Below are 14,464 nucleotides of genomic sequence, written 5' to 3' on the forward strand. Positions count from 1 at the left end.
CACACACACACACACACACACACACACACACAGACACAGACACACAGACACACAGACACACAGACACACGTCCTGGCTGTCACGGGACAAACACCCTTTTTTTTTTCCGGAGCTGGGAACCGAACTCTACCACTAACCAAAACCCAACCCGACAAACACCCTTTAATTAAGCATGCCACCCTGGGACAAAGACAGTGCTTTCTTTCACCCTCACTCTCAGGAGCGTTTCTAATAACAAACCCATGTCTTTATGCTTTGAAATGAATCTATACACAGTATAACGAATTAAGCTGGGCATAGCTAACAGTAGACCTCTGTGATCTCAGTACTAGGGTGACTGAGGCAGGTGACCTAGAACCTAGAGACAGAGTTGGTGGTGTCGGGGAACACAGGGAGAGGAGAGAGGGAGGGAGAGGAAGAGGGAGAGAAAGAGACATTGATCTGAATAGATAATTGTTTGTGATCAAATCTCCAAGGCTGCAGCGGTCACAACCAAAATGCAGCAGATGAAACTATAAACTTAAAGATAACAGAATTCTCACTGTATTCACGATCCGAGGCAATTCTGAACCTTAGTTTTATTTATTTTATAAAATCTGCTACACAGACTCGATTCTGACTTTATCAGCCTGGCGACTGCACCCTGGCAAAACCACAGATGCCAAGCGAAGGGACTGAGATCCCCCTGCTTGTTCTTCTGGAAAGCTCCATGGAGAGAAGAAGCCCTTTTAACTTGGATATCTATCAAATTGCACTTAGTCTGGTTCCTCTGTTCTTCCCACTTAAAAACAACTTTCAAAAACAAGACTACACTCAAGTAGACACTGCTGCCGCCAAAAAGAAAATCACAGCTAAGTAATCATCAATTTGAAATTTTGGTTGCCAGGTGGTGGTGGTGCACAGCCTTGATCCCAGCACTTGGGAGGCAGAGGCAGGTGGATCACTATGAGTTTGAAGTCAACCTAGCCTACAGAGCAAGTTCCAGGATGGCCGGAGTTACACAGAGAGACCCTGTCTCAAAAAAACAAAACAAAACAAAACATCCCCCCCCCAAGAAAAAACAAAAATCAAAACAAAACCAAACAAAATACTTATTTCTTAATTAAAAGTTTTTTTCATAAGATGGCTACTCAAAAAGGCCAAAGAATGCTTAAAATGATCATCCATTACCCTCTCTCTTTACAAATTCTTCCCTTAAGTTAATTAGCTTTGTATGTGTTTGCTCAGTCAGCCTTTATGAAGTACTTTGTGCTCCAGGCACTGTGAGGGCTCTTAGAAAGGGATATAAATGCCCTGTCCTTAAGTAACTCACAATATAGTACAGTATAGATCAGGAAGTGATTTACAGATGCATAATTCTACCTTGACAGATGCTCCAAGGCTACCCAAGCATGCGGGGCCATGATCAGATCGCCATGTGAACTATGCCCTAGCAGTGAGTAGAATGCTGTAAGCCAAGCAGAGAGCTAGTTTTCCAGGCTGAGGCACTAGGCCACTTTATTCTGTCAGTAAGTAGATAGTAAATAAACCAAAAGAGTTTAATGGAACCTATTTCAATAAAGAGACTAATTATGGGAGTGTGTCCTGTAAAAATAAATATAGGAAGTGCCCAGTGACTAGTAACTCTGAAGACAGTTACTGCCGCTAAATCTGAGCAACACAGAGAGAACGGAAGAAGGAAGTGGCAGTGTTGGTTTCCTCCTGGAGCTGAGATTGTCAGGAAGGACCGTAGACGAACACAGCCGTCTATATAACAGGGTGACCAGACAACAACACCTCTGCTTCATAAATTCTGTGCTAATCTCAGTTCGTGGGACTCAACTGGAAGCGGCCTAAGTATTATGCTGTGTAGAGATCAGTCTTCAAGGGCACTGAGGAAGCCAACAATACACGGTGTGGAAGGGGGATTGAAGAGAACAGTCAGTGAGGACAAGTGTTAGGTTTTATCCACACTCTAAGCCTCAAATAGCTCAGGTAAAGAAACCTCTAGTAGTGCCTATGCTCAAAAGATGTTACTGCCCTTCTGTATGCCAAAGTACGACTGTTCTCCAACTTCATGGCGTCCATTAATCTCCTACATAACGCTAACAATTCCATCGTTCATACAGTTCTTTAAAACTCAAGCACCTTTCCTTTGCTTTGACACGATCCTCATCCATGAGCATCCTCCCTGTTGCAATGGCCTGAAGAGCCATCTCCTTCCCTGTCCAGTGACTTGGTTTTTCACACAGACCCTATATGCAAAAATAGAGATCCAAACACACTCCCAGACTGATCATAGGGAGGCGAATGGATATGAAAGAAAGGGCTAGAACACTAAAGAGAAAGCCCGAAAGTTAACCTAGCAGCACAAGTGGTGAGCCCTGAATGCTGAACACTGTCGTCCAGCCAACAAACACCTATGAAATTAAATGAAGCTTAGGAAAAACCAGGTGCATGGTTAGGAAGGTAAGTAGAAGCCATCCACACTGATAGTCGATCGAAGAGAATCCCGTTTGCAAGCAAAGACGGGAACAGGAGACAATCCCATGTGAGAGATTAGTAAAGACAGCGACAGAAGCACCAGGGCTGAAGAACTGGAAATGGTGTTTGAATACAGACACAAGAGAACATGGAGATGTATAGAAGGTGAGGGAATGGCTGGAAACTGCTCTGTGGTTTGCAACATGAACTGTAACATGATGATGGTATAATTGCTATAGAGACATCTAGAAGTTTGAGAAACTTAGGACAGAACCCGGCAGAGATGGCCAGCAGGGACCAATGTGTGAGTTGAGTTGATATATTAATGGATACTTACCAACAAAGTGAGTTCAGGTGGTTTGTAGCTCAAAATAATGCACGTCTGATTCCCAATCAGGGAAGTTAATATATGAATATATAATGTTTAATGTATAATGCATTAATATTAGAGGTTGACTATGTGTGCATGTTTGTGCAAAAAAATGCTCATTTGGGTGATTATCAGAGAGTTTAAAGAATATGTCGTCCATTTTGTACTCTAAAAACCACTTGTTAGACAAATCAAAACTCAAGTTGGCTCCCTTGTAGAGGGGAAATTTTAAAAAAGAAGAAAGTAGAAAGGTGATGGAAAAGGAAGCCTGAAGCAGTATTTGTAACCCACTTATGAATGAGGGGTTGGAATCACACACAGGTTTGGAACAACTGGACGACATTCATCATCTGCCACTTCCCCTCAGATGTAGGACATGGGAATATCTCACAGCCATTGGCTTCACTGAGTGTTCATGTACACAAAGGCCAAGAAGTTAGGACTCACGTTAGAAAGCCAGTACGAGTGACCAGCTCTGTTTCATTTGGTAAATGACCTATAGAAAGGAGCCTGGAGTCATAGGCTTAGCTATGATGTTCCTGTTAGCATGCTGGACAAGAAAAGAGCTGCCTGCAACCAGGATGACCAGAGCAGAGAGAACAATGGGAAACAGCAAGACCGAGATGCTGCCTGAGGACCTAAGGCTGCAATTTCTACATTCTCCTTTCTTGCCTAAGCTCCAGAAGACACAGGGATAATAGCAAGTGCATGAACTGGAAGCTAAGAGAAGTGACAGGAGTTGCTTTGATGGTTCCCACATAGGATATAGTTAAGCTCTCCATTCACTTCAACAGCCTAAGCTTCCCCTCATGTTGACAGCAGTGTCCAAAAAAGGGGTTTGTTTTGTTCTCTAATTGGCAAAGTCACTTAAAATCAACAGACTGAAACACTTAAGAGAAGCCAAAGAGGGTGAGATTTTAATTTTGGCATGGGATTATCTAGAAAGACATTCATTGTTTCTATTTTTGGAACTCAGTAAATATCAATTTATACCCGAATACCCAAGGACCATGGCTGTAGACTCTGGAAGCCCCCTTTAAGAGAGACTTTCCTCCCTGACAAAGGGCAAGTACAGGAAGGAGTTTCCTCTTCCTCTCCTGGGATACAGTAAGATTACAATTTTATAATTGAACAGTATAGAAGACTTACCCTATCTAATACCAAACTATTGTAAAATGGTAGAAATTAAGACTGTGTGCTTTCATTGCAGAGACAGACAAACAGCCCCAAAGAACAGTGCCGTGGGCAGAGAACAAAAAATCAATTCTATGGGGAAGACAGGAGAATAATAAATGCGAAGTCAATCTCAAAGGCGATCAATACCAGATAGATATAAATAGCATGTGCATGTGCATGCATGAGTGAGCGTGTCCATGTGTGTGTGTGTGTGTGTGTGTGTGTGTGTGTGTGTGTGTGATGTATGTGTGTATCACTGCTGTAACTGGAAGCAAAGATTTTATAACAAAACCTTAAAACACAAATTAAAAAGGGATACTGATTAACATGACATCAAAATTACGATAACACTAAAATCAAAAGTACCTGTTGAGAAACTATTTGCATGTGAGCCTGGGGTGCAGAGTTTTGTGCATCAGGACTGCACAACACATCTGAGATATGACATCGGGGCATCTCTCCCAAAACAAATGTTTTGCTTAGCAGAAAAGGGACTGCTCTTCTGATTTTTTTCTTGTGATAAAATATGTATTGAGAGGGGACATAAAGGAAGAAGAATTTATTTTCGCTTAAAGTTTGAGGGACATAGCCCATCATGGTGGGGAAGACCTGGCATCAGGCAGAGAAGGCTTGATGGCAGGAAAGGCCAATAGGTTACAGTGCTCTCACAGTAGGAAGCAAGGGGTGAACAAGAAGTGGGGCTGAGCCGTAAGACCTGCTTCCAGTGACCAACTTCCTCCAGGAAGGCTGGATTTCCTAAGGGTTCCTCAACCTTCCCAAACAGTGCCAAACAGAGGACTGACTGTTCAAACACATGATCTTGTGTTTCACAGTTCACATCGGAAGCATGAAAGGGCCATATCCCCTTAGGACAGTGTGCTTCTGCATTAACAGAGTCCACTGCCGGTTCTCATGTTTACCAAGTTCAGTGACCAGCACCATTGCCACAGTTGATAATATAAGGCTTAGGTTCCTCTAAGTGTAGGCTTCAGTTTAGCTTCTGTTCAAACACAACCAGCCCTTGAGGTCGCTTTTATTTTTCTTGGCGTCATTCATCCCTTTGCATGACTAGATTACAACTGCCCATGTTCTCCAGGCTCTGGGAACTGTATTTCCTACACTCTTACAGATTGGATGAATCTTTGAATCTCACTTGCATATTCGATCGCATATTTGAAACCACCTGTGATTAAATAGTTGAATAGGAACTTGCGTGGATTTTAAATTACAGGGACACATTTTCCCCGAGGATGGGTTAGATGTTGCTCCATTGCCTTGTAGGCCTGGAGGGGAGGGGGACTGCATCTAAGAAGCCTAACGTCAGAGTGAAGTTTTTTTCCAAAGTGTCACAAGTTTTTGCCTAGATGCCCACAGATTCGATTTCTTTTTTTCTGTCTTTAAATTCCATTAGCATCAGATGTATTTCAGTGCGGAGCACTGAGTACTGACTTCTCCTGAATAGTGTTCTTTCAATCTGTAAATCCAACTTTGACTTTATTTCAATAAAATGTCCTAGAGTTATAAATTCTGAAAGCCTTTTCCTGTTCCATTTGTCATGTTCTCTTTGGAGGCAGCAAATTATCCTTATTTTGAACTTTCATTACGACTCCGTTCTTATCGTTCTCTCTTTTTTTATAATTTACTTTTTTCCATTTCACTTTCAATTTTGTTCTTCATGCTCCTTAAAGCGTTTAGAGCTGTCTTTTATTTTCTTTCTGGGTTTCTAAAAATGTAATATCCATTTCTGTAGGATTTCACATTTTCTTCTTCTAAGCTCTACCAACGAAGTGTTCTTTCTCCTTCCTCCTCTTTGCCCTCTTCAGCCTCTCCTCTTCTTCCTCTTCCTCCCATCCTTCTCTTTCTTCCCTCCCTTCCAGTCCTCCACTTTCTCCTCCCCTCCCTCTGTCCTCCCTGTTCTCCCCCTCTCTTTTCTCCTGTCCCCCTCTCCCCACTCTCCCTCTTCCTTCTCAACTTACTTCTGACTTCTCTGTAGCTCCTTTTTCAACATTTATTTTTTCAGATAGACGGTGTTGTGTTTAATCTCATTTCATGAAAAACCTTTATCAGTGTTTCTGGAATGTGCTCTGTGTCTAGCCTTCGGTTTTCTCATTCATCCCATGGCCTCTTTGCCAACATCCTATGCTCTTTAATATATGCCCAAGTTTTTACTAAGTATGGAGGGGGAGATTCTCTAAGACAAGAGTCTACCATATGCAAGCCGAGTTCAAATTACCACTTATTTTTATAAATCAAGTTTTATTGGCATGCAGCCATGCACATTCTAATTTATTGCCTATGGCTGATTTTCTGCTATAGTGACAGAGTTGAGTAACTGCACCAGAGAGACTGCTTAGCCTGAAAAACCCAAGGTATTCTAGAAAAAAAAAAACCCTGCCAGCTCCTGGTTTGGGAAATCAACTCAGTTCTGCTCACTGGTTACTACTGATTAAGTGTATACAGGTTTAATATCATAGCTTGTCTCTTACAGAGACATAAGTGATTTCTCCCCAATGTGAAAGACAAGCTCTCAGACCACAGTCTGTGGCCCTGATTTGTCTGTAACAAGCTTTGGTTATAAATTCAAAATCTCATTTGGTTTTCCTCAAATGCTCCTTAGACTTCTTTTAACAATGTATTGGGCTCCTTTCTGAGTTGAGCTTAAGCAATCCTGCATTTATTTAATATGTTGTAAAATATGAATTATTCTGTTATAAAGTTAAAACAGGTTTAAACTAGGTATCCAACTTTTTTTTTTTTTCTAAATTGCTGGCGCTTGCAGAATAACCCATCATTCTCCAACCTTGTTTATAAATGTTTCCTTTGTCACCTAGGTGAATCAAATACAGGATAAATGATTAACTAGAGAAGAGCATTGGTATATTGATCACAAACTTCTAAGGCCACAGATACAACTGTACAAAAAGGAACTTACATTCCTTTCTAGAAGTCAATCAAATCTCTTCTTGAGCCTCAATTCTGCTTATTTTGACAGAAGGCAAAAGGTAATACCACAGTTACATGCACCATGCCAGGTTTTCTCAGTAATTTCAGATTCAAATGCAGATATGGAAACTTCAGCATGTGACTTACAACCTCTTGCGTGTTCTGGAGAGAAACAGTTGCTCTAGATTTCTTCCTTGCTACAGTGTATGACACCTCACTGGCCTCCGCACCATCCTCCCTAGTCCTGAAGTCTAGGATGTCCCCACATCCTCCAGCCTGGCCAGGAGCCTTTCTCAGCTGCCAGCCTTCTGTTTTAGCTTCTGTTAGGCATGGAGAAAATTACATTTTGTCTTTCATGCTCCTCAGAGGTTTTAGAGAGCCTGTAGAGCATTCCCTGCCCCTTGGCTTCCACTGACACTGACATCTCTCTGCCCTTCTTTTACCATGTGCTCAGAGACACGTTTAGCAATCACCTACTGCCTCTACCACCAACACTGATGTATGGAGACTTAAATGGGGTGGGGCAACCTGAGGAAGACCTGAGTCTGGGACGGTGTGAGGAAGCCACACTGTTGAATATGTATTGCTGTCTCCCAGTCTGATTGATTCAGGAACACACACTTTCTAGGACTTTCTTTGTTCTTTTTCTAATCTCTCGCTTTTTTCATTACTTTTAGTTGTGATCCATTTAGCCTTTAGATTAGAAAATCCTGGCTCTTCCAAATGAAAATTTTTAGTGTTTTGCTATTATTAATGTTTTGTGTGTGTGTGTGTGTGTGTGTGTGTGTGTGTGTGAGTGCGAGTGCGAGTGCACGCATGTGCATGTACACTTATGTGTGTGTGTGTGAGGGTTGTGCATGCACGTGGGATAGCTCTTACTTTTTATACATCTTGTTTGTTGAGACAGGATCTCCCCCTGGCTCGGAGCTGGCCAAACAGGCTGGCTGGTCAGTGGACCTGAGGGATCCACCTGTCTGCCTCCGCAGTGCTGAGGACAAGTGACCCTGGCTTTTGGGTAGGAATCCTGCAGATCAAACTCAGGCTCTCACTCTTTCAAGGGAAGCACTTTGCTGATCAAGCGTTCTCCCCTGCCCCAAGTTTTAAGGTTTTAGAAAAACACAATTGCAAGACTTTAAGCTCCATTTGTGTGCTCAAAAGCCCAGGATTTAGCCATTACTTTCTGATTTTGATATAATTCATCCCTGAAACTTTCTGTCTGTAGAATCAGAGAGGGACTTGAGGGGAGGCCTTTTGCTTTGCCCCTTGTCTAGCTATTTTTTTTAAACAAAGGAGTTAATCTGTTTTAAGAGCATTTAAGTAGGTTTTCAGGCAGAATTTTACTCACTGCTCCTCTTTGTTGCCCTTTCAATAAGTTTTATGGCTATTGATACATGCTTATGTTTCTATATGAATTTTCAGAACTAAAAGTTATGTTGTCAGATTTCACATATCTGTGTCTATGCATCCTAAACAGGCTATGTACTCATTACAGTCTTAACCTCAGATTCTTATTTTTTTTTGACACTATCTTTTCAAGTTGGATATCATAAAATACCGTTCCCAGAGAGGTTGAAATAGCTCTTAATTGCTAGATAGTTATTGGTCTTTGAATAGTCCAAAGTGGACTCAGGAACCATCTGCTCAGGACTGAGGAGGGTTTACTCTGGTCCTTTACCTGCTTTCCTGCCCTGTAAGGGCTGAGCGACATTGTCCTACTACAGTACGCATCCCTAGAAGAGAAGTCTGACCTGTGCTTGGTAAACAAGATCATACAAGATGTGTGTGTGTGTGTGTGTGTGTGTGTGTGTGTGCGCGCGCGCACGTGCACGCACGCGTGCCTTCTAATTCAGTTGTATGATGCCTGGGATCCATTGTGCACCCAAGCGCAATCATCTGTTAGCTACATGGAGCTGAACGGGACTCTAAGGTCCCCACCAGCTTAAAAGCACTAGTTTTCAGAGTGAGGACAAGAAAAGAAGGAAAATACATTTAAAGGAAGGAACCTCTCATATAAAAAAAAATCTTCCCTCCAGGGCTGAAGACGTAAACACAGCTGATCTGTTTGCAAGTCTAATTGCAAATAAACTCAACTTCCTCCTTTTGACCCCCTCTCCCCCCCGCCACACACACACACACAAACACAAACACACTCACACACAAACACAAACACACTCACTGGTGATTCAATGTCTTCTAGAAGTAAAACGGAACAGCGTTCACATTTCAACAGAGTTTGGGCCCGATGCATTATTTTCTTGACAATCTTTTCCAGGTCAGTCTGTTCTTCAAAGAGGTCATTGACCACCTCCAGCAAGGCCTGGAGACAGAGACAGATGTAGTTAGGAAGTGTAAGGCAGAAAAGCGTCAGTTTCCTCCCTCAGAACTCCATGTCGTATTTTCTCTAATAACAAATATTTCGTGTGGCTAATTTTAAGGCCATTTACGGCTGTTCTAGCATGGTGTTGCAATTTCACTTTATAACATACTCTGAGATTGAAAAATACAACAAGAGAATGCAGTGGCCAGTTTTTACCCACGACAGTGACTTTTCTTCAGTATGACTGAGCACAAAACCGACATTTTACAAATAACAAGTACTTGGATCTCTCCAGAGCCAATTTATTTCAGAAAACTTCAAAGCAGCCTTTCCTCACTATGAAGAAAAATAGCTTCATGGCTCAATTTGATAGTTATTTTCACTAATACGATTCTCTTCAAGAATTCTGAAAAAAATCATGGAGGTAAACGTTATTAAGGCTCGTGTGTATGTGTATGTGTGTGTGTGTGTGTGTGTGTGTGTGTGTGTGTGTGTGTGGTGTAGATATGTATCCTCACACTAATCTCACTATACAAGAAGAAGAAATATTGCCTCGCTCCCAGCTGTCCACTAGAACACTTAGATGTTACTACTGTATATCTCAGGAAAGAAACCCTCCTTAAAAATTACTGTTAAGGTAGCAGGTTGAAAAGTGCATACATTAATGGGAAGGATTAAATTACAAGTTGAACACTGCATACTCATTTCAAAACTAAGTTGCAGTAACCTATTACTCTCTGTAGCCCAGGGGAGCTTGCAATTTACGCTTCAAAATAATATTTGTTTGGAATTTTTATGGACTTTTTTTTTTTTACAGAATTTGTAGAACAATTCGGCTATTTGCACATGGTAGAAATGAAGCCTCTTTCAGAGCCATCAGAGAGTCACAGAGCCACTGAGTTGTCCTGTGCTTTTTTCAGTAGGATTAAACAAGATGTTCATTTGCCTCTGACCTTTCACAACAGGACTCCGAGAATACACAGGTTCGAATTTATGCAACCTAAGGTTGGTCAACAGCCCAGGGGCACGGCTGATTTTCAACTGCAGGAATGATTTGTCCTGAAATAATTTGAAACAAAATTTCTTCTCTGACTCCCTTGAGATAGAAAAGCATTTGAATGAGTTAAGGGATCTGCTAAATGAATCTAGCTGACGCTGATGAGGCCGTGGGCAGGATGGAGCTCCTGGGGAGCATTCTCTTTGAAGAAGGACCATGGCTGAGGATAAGGATCACATTGCCCCATGATTCCAAAGCAAAGCAAAACACTGGATTGCAAATACTACATTAATTGAAGCGGCCTCTTTGGCATTGGGACAGCAAACTGCTGTGAAGAGCTCAATATGCTGTAAGTTCATGTTCAAAGACATTAAGTGGAAGACAGTTCTGACCCAGGGAAGAGCACACACTTGGTGATCCAGCACCAAACAGCCATGAGAACGTGCATACAGGTGACATCACACAGACTGAACGGGCTGTGTTTATGTGTTTAGAAATGTATGTGTGCATCAAACAACAATTATTCAATGAACTTGAAAGACCGTGAGAAGGGACGTATGGGAGAGCTTGAAAGGAGGAAATAGAAGGGGGGAATGATCTAATTGCAATCTCAAAAAATAAAAGAAATAATTTTTCAAAGGGAGATAACTGCCTGAGTAATTACAAGCAAATTCCCTGTTATTAAGAGGGAAACATCATTACCTTAATCACTAAGATTATTTCTTCAGATGGATCATATTAACAGAACAATTATTTAACTTTTCAATTTGATAGGATTGCGTGGAGAGCCTCTGGACCTTCTCCACAAGAACATTTCTCTCATAGGAGAAATTAAGGCTCCCCCCGGAGTCTCGCACTGACAAATCATATTACAGCAATTTTATTCTATCTAATTAAAAATTGGTTCTATGCTAACAAATGGTGAAAGTTTTTACAGATAACAGAAAGGCTAGCTCCAGGAGAAGAGGAGAAGAGAACATATCCAGGGTGATCAAATGCTTGGAAGGCCTGCGGGAACAGTTCCCAGGGTGGTGGGCTCTGCTTCTTAATGTCCCTTCTGGGTAGGAATAGCTGTGGTCCTTTCCCTTCTACTCCTAAGTGGATCCTTAGATCCTCCTCCACTCTGCTCTTTCTCCTCTACACAGTCTTCCCAGATTACCTCAGCAAGTCTCCTGGCTTTACACAATCTTCATGCTTAATATTACACTCCCTCAAATGTAGGTCCAGATTCTAAGTAGTTGCTGTCCACAAACTTGTGCATAAGCCTGGTCTCCTTCACTGTCGCCCACAGCAGCAAGCCCTGAATGTGTTGCCACTGATTTGGAGGGAGTTCCTCACATCTTACAGCCCTAATGCAAGCCACCTTGTCTCTAGACCTAAATGGAGTCTTCTCGCTTTCCTGCCAGCCTTCTGTCTCCTTTCCATCATCCCATCCTCCTCAGCCCCTCCCTGTTCCCAGGAGGCCAAGGTGTTTTCTTTTTAAAATGAATTTCGATCAGCTCAAAACCTCCTAGTGGCTTTCCATCACCCTTAAAATCGACACTTCCTGACTTGCCCATAGGCCTGTCTCCCCAGAAGTCCTGAGTTCACCTCCTTCATTTTCTTGTCTTTCATCCTCTCCTCGGATCTCTGAATTCTCCCAATCTACCAACAACATAGGGCCTGTGCCTGCTATGTCATGGTCTGGACATTGCACAGGTCTTCCCGTGGCCAGGCCTCCCACTTCATTCTCCTTCTGTCATCTCCCCATAGACACCTTCCTATCAGCTTCAAAAATAAATGTCTGCTTAATCAAACCCACCCATAACCATGTCCACCCATCTCTCCCCCTTTATCTTTCTTTATAACGCTTATCACTGTCTGATACTGGGTGGTGTTTTCTTCTTTATTTTTTTTCCTATTATCTATTGTTCCCACTAGACTAGTAAATTCTGTCAGAACAGACAGTATCTCATGTGAACCACACAATATGTGTTTGTTCAATGAATAAGTGAACTGTGCCATCCACAAGGATGAAAAGACTGCCTCAGTACAGCAAGAAGTTTCCTTTAAGGAATAAAGCGGTTGTGGAAGAGGGCCATCATCAAATATTATAATACTGTGAGGAGTACCTGCACTAGAACAAGGAAAGACAGTAAGTAGGGAAGGGAAGGTGCGCTGGGTCCTGAAGAATATGTGAGGCAGTCGGCAGGTGGAAGGGAGGAGAGGCATTGGAGACAGAGGAGAATGGTGGTCGAAGTGTGATAAGGTGAAACAAGCAGGCTGTTATCTGGAAGTCACGGAAACATCGCAGGAATAGGAAATGAAAGGAACACACGAGCAAGACATGGTTCTAAAATGAGCAGGAGAGCCAGTTAGAGGAGGGGCGTGTTATGCCACACTAAGGAAGATGGCTGAGTAGTCAGCAATGCCCCTGTGTTTACTATTGAATAGTCACTGTTATAATGCTTTTGTAAACACACTTTAATCCATTTCGTTGGCTGAGGGATTTAATCCTCTTTCAGCATTTTCTTATTGAATTTGTTCCTAGGTTGCAACAATGTTCTTCATATATGTAAATGTAGAGTGAATTTCAATCTCCGGTTGATAATTTAATGCTGTATGAGTCTGTGGGTACATTTTACTATGTGGTTCTACAATTCCTGAAGGGATGTAAGATCACTGCCTCTTATGTCTCTTGATAGCCCACAGAACAGCGCTTCTGTGGTGGTCCTACATGCCTTGGGTTGCTTCTTCTAGAAAAACCTTTCAAACAGAATCTGCAAGGAGTGAAATCATGTTTGTATGAAACCATGCCTCTTGAAGGAACTAAACTAAAATCACCAGCAAATTTTGCTGTTTCAAAGCTGAGAGCATCAAGGATAATATCTGCTGCCACAGAGTATAGACATTGGTTAAAAGAAACCCCTTTAAAAGAAACCAATTCTATTTCCCAGAAACAACAACAGAAAATTTGTATTTTTCTTGTAACCATAACTCATGTATTGTTTAAAGGGATCTTCAGCCTTGTCGTTGCACGATTACACAAGCAAGAATGGTCTTCAGACTACACAATGACCATCCACTACTTTTAAAAGATGGAGTGACTCACAGAAGTCAGGGAGACGGCGAGCTTGAAGCTACTTACCCTACTTCTTTCATATTCTTTCCTTGAGGCAGCGAAGAGCTGAGCGTTAGATATGGCGATGCCACAGAATGGAAGATACATCTGCATAACCTGGGGCACAAAAAGCATTCAGAGCGTTAGAGCATCCACCCTTAGCCAAAGCCCACATTTCTGCCTTAGGGGCTCTCTCCTTTCAATCGAATGAACCCGACGTTGAGTTGTTAACACTCACAGCTTTCAGGGCACATTTCTCAGAGTTAACGTAAAGATAGTGTAAATCAGTCTTTAACTGGGAAATTCACATTTTTAAAGCCTAACGGGAGTGAAAGCAAAGATTCCAAGAGCTATAGAAGATGGGCACTGTGCTTGTTGTCCAAAGTCTGGAAAATGAAGAGAACTGGAATGTCCCTGGAATTTAAGGCACGTATTCACATTCATCCTTAGTGGTGGGCATGAGTGAACCCCTGTGTACATCCATGTCTATAAAAGCAATCCCAGCATGGCCTGCCAGCTGCCAGATTTAAGCCTCTTAAAATAGGTCTAGTGGCAACTGAGGCTCAAGACCTAGTTTGGATCAGGTAGATATGATTAGGCTAGAATGCAAACTGGGGAGGCTCTGAAGAAACTTGTTTGAGGAAAGGCTCAGGCGCTGTTATGGGGAAAAAATACCCAGCTGTGCCTGACCTTGAGAAACTGTCAACAGGAAGTCAAAATCCAAGGCCCATGCCATCTCAGAGCATCCGATTTCCGGCATATGGGATATCCCAGTAAAAACTGAACGGACTAGTTCCCTGAAGTCTTTGCAGCATAAGGAGAATAAATGACTTTTATCTGGGACTTCTCTAAAACCCAGTGGAAATGGCATGGTTTGTATTGGTCCTTTCAAGTCCCCACCAAGGCTTGAAGGCACACAGAGCAGTTCTGGAAGTGGCCGGTAGGGGCACTGCATTGCTTGGCCATGCAGATCACCCGCATAGGAACACATGGAGTCTCCCATGAATGGGGTTGCCTGAAATAAAGGGCAACTTGGGGAAAATAAAAGCTGCAGCACAATTCGTATTCCTTAATCATCTATTACCTTTGCCTACCTGG

General features: G+C 42.2%; 1 protein-coding gene across 3 annotated transcripts in view; it reads right to left on the reverse strand.

The window, feature by feature from the left end:
• Pde11a (phosphodiesterase 11A) overlaps positions 1 to 14,464 on the reverse strand; it is a 370,466-nt gene that overhangs the window by 216,293 nt on the left and 139,709 nt on the right. For all 3 annotated transcript variants that reach the window (NM_001127480.2, NM_080893.2, NM_001127481.3), the window contains 2 exon segments: positions 9,129 to 9,269; positions 13,394 to 13,483. In NM_001127480.2, the coding sequence (NP_001120952.1) occupies positions 9,129 to 9,269; positions 13,394 to 13,483 (231 nt within the window).

This window comes from Rattus norvegicus, chromosome 3, assembly GCF_021556685.1.
Source record: "Rattus norvegicus strain SHRSP/BbbUtx chromosome 3, alternate assembly SHRSP_T2T, whole genome shotgun sequence".
Classification (NCBI taxonomy): domain Eukaryota; kingdom Metazoa; phylum Chordata; class Mammalia; order Rodentia; family Muridae; genus Rattus; species Rattus norvegicus.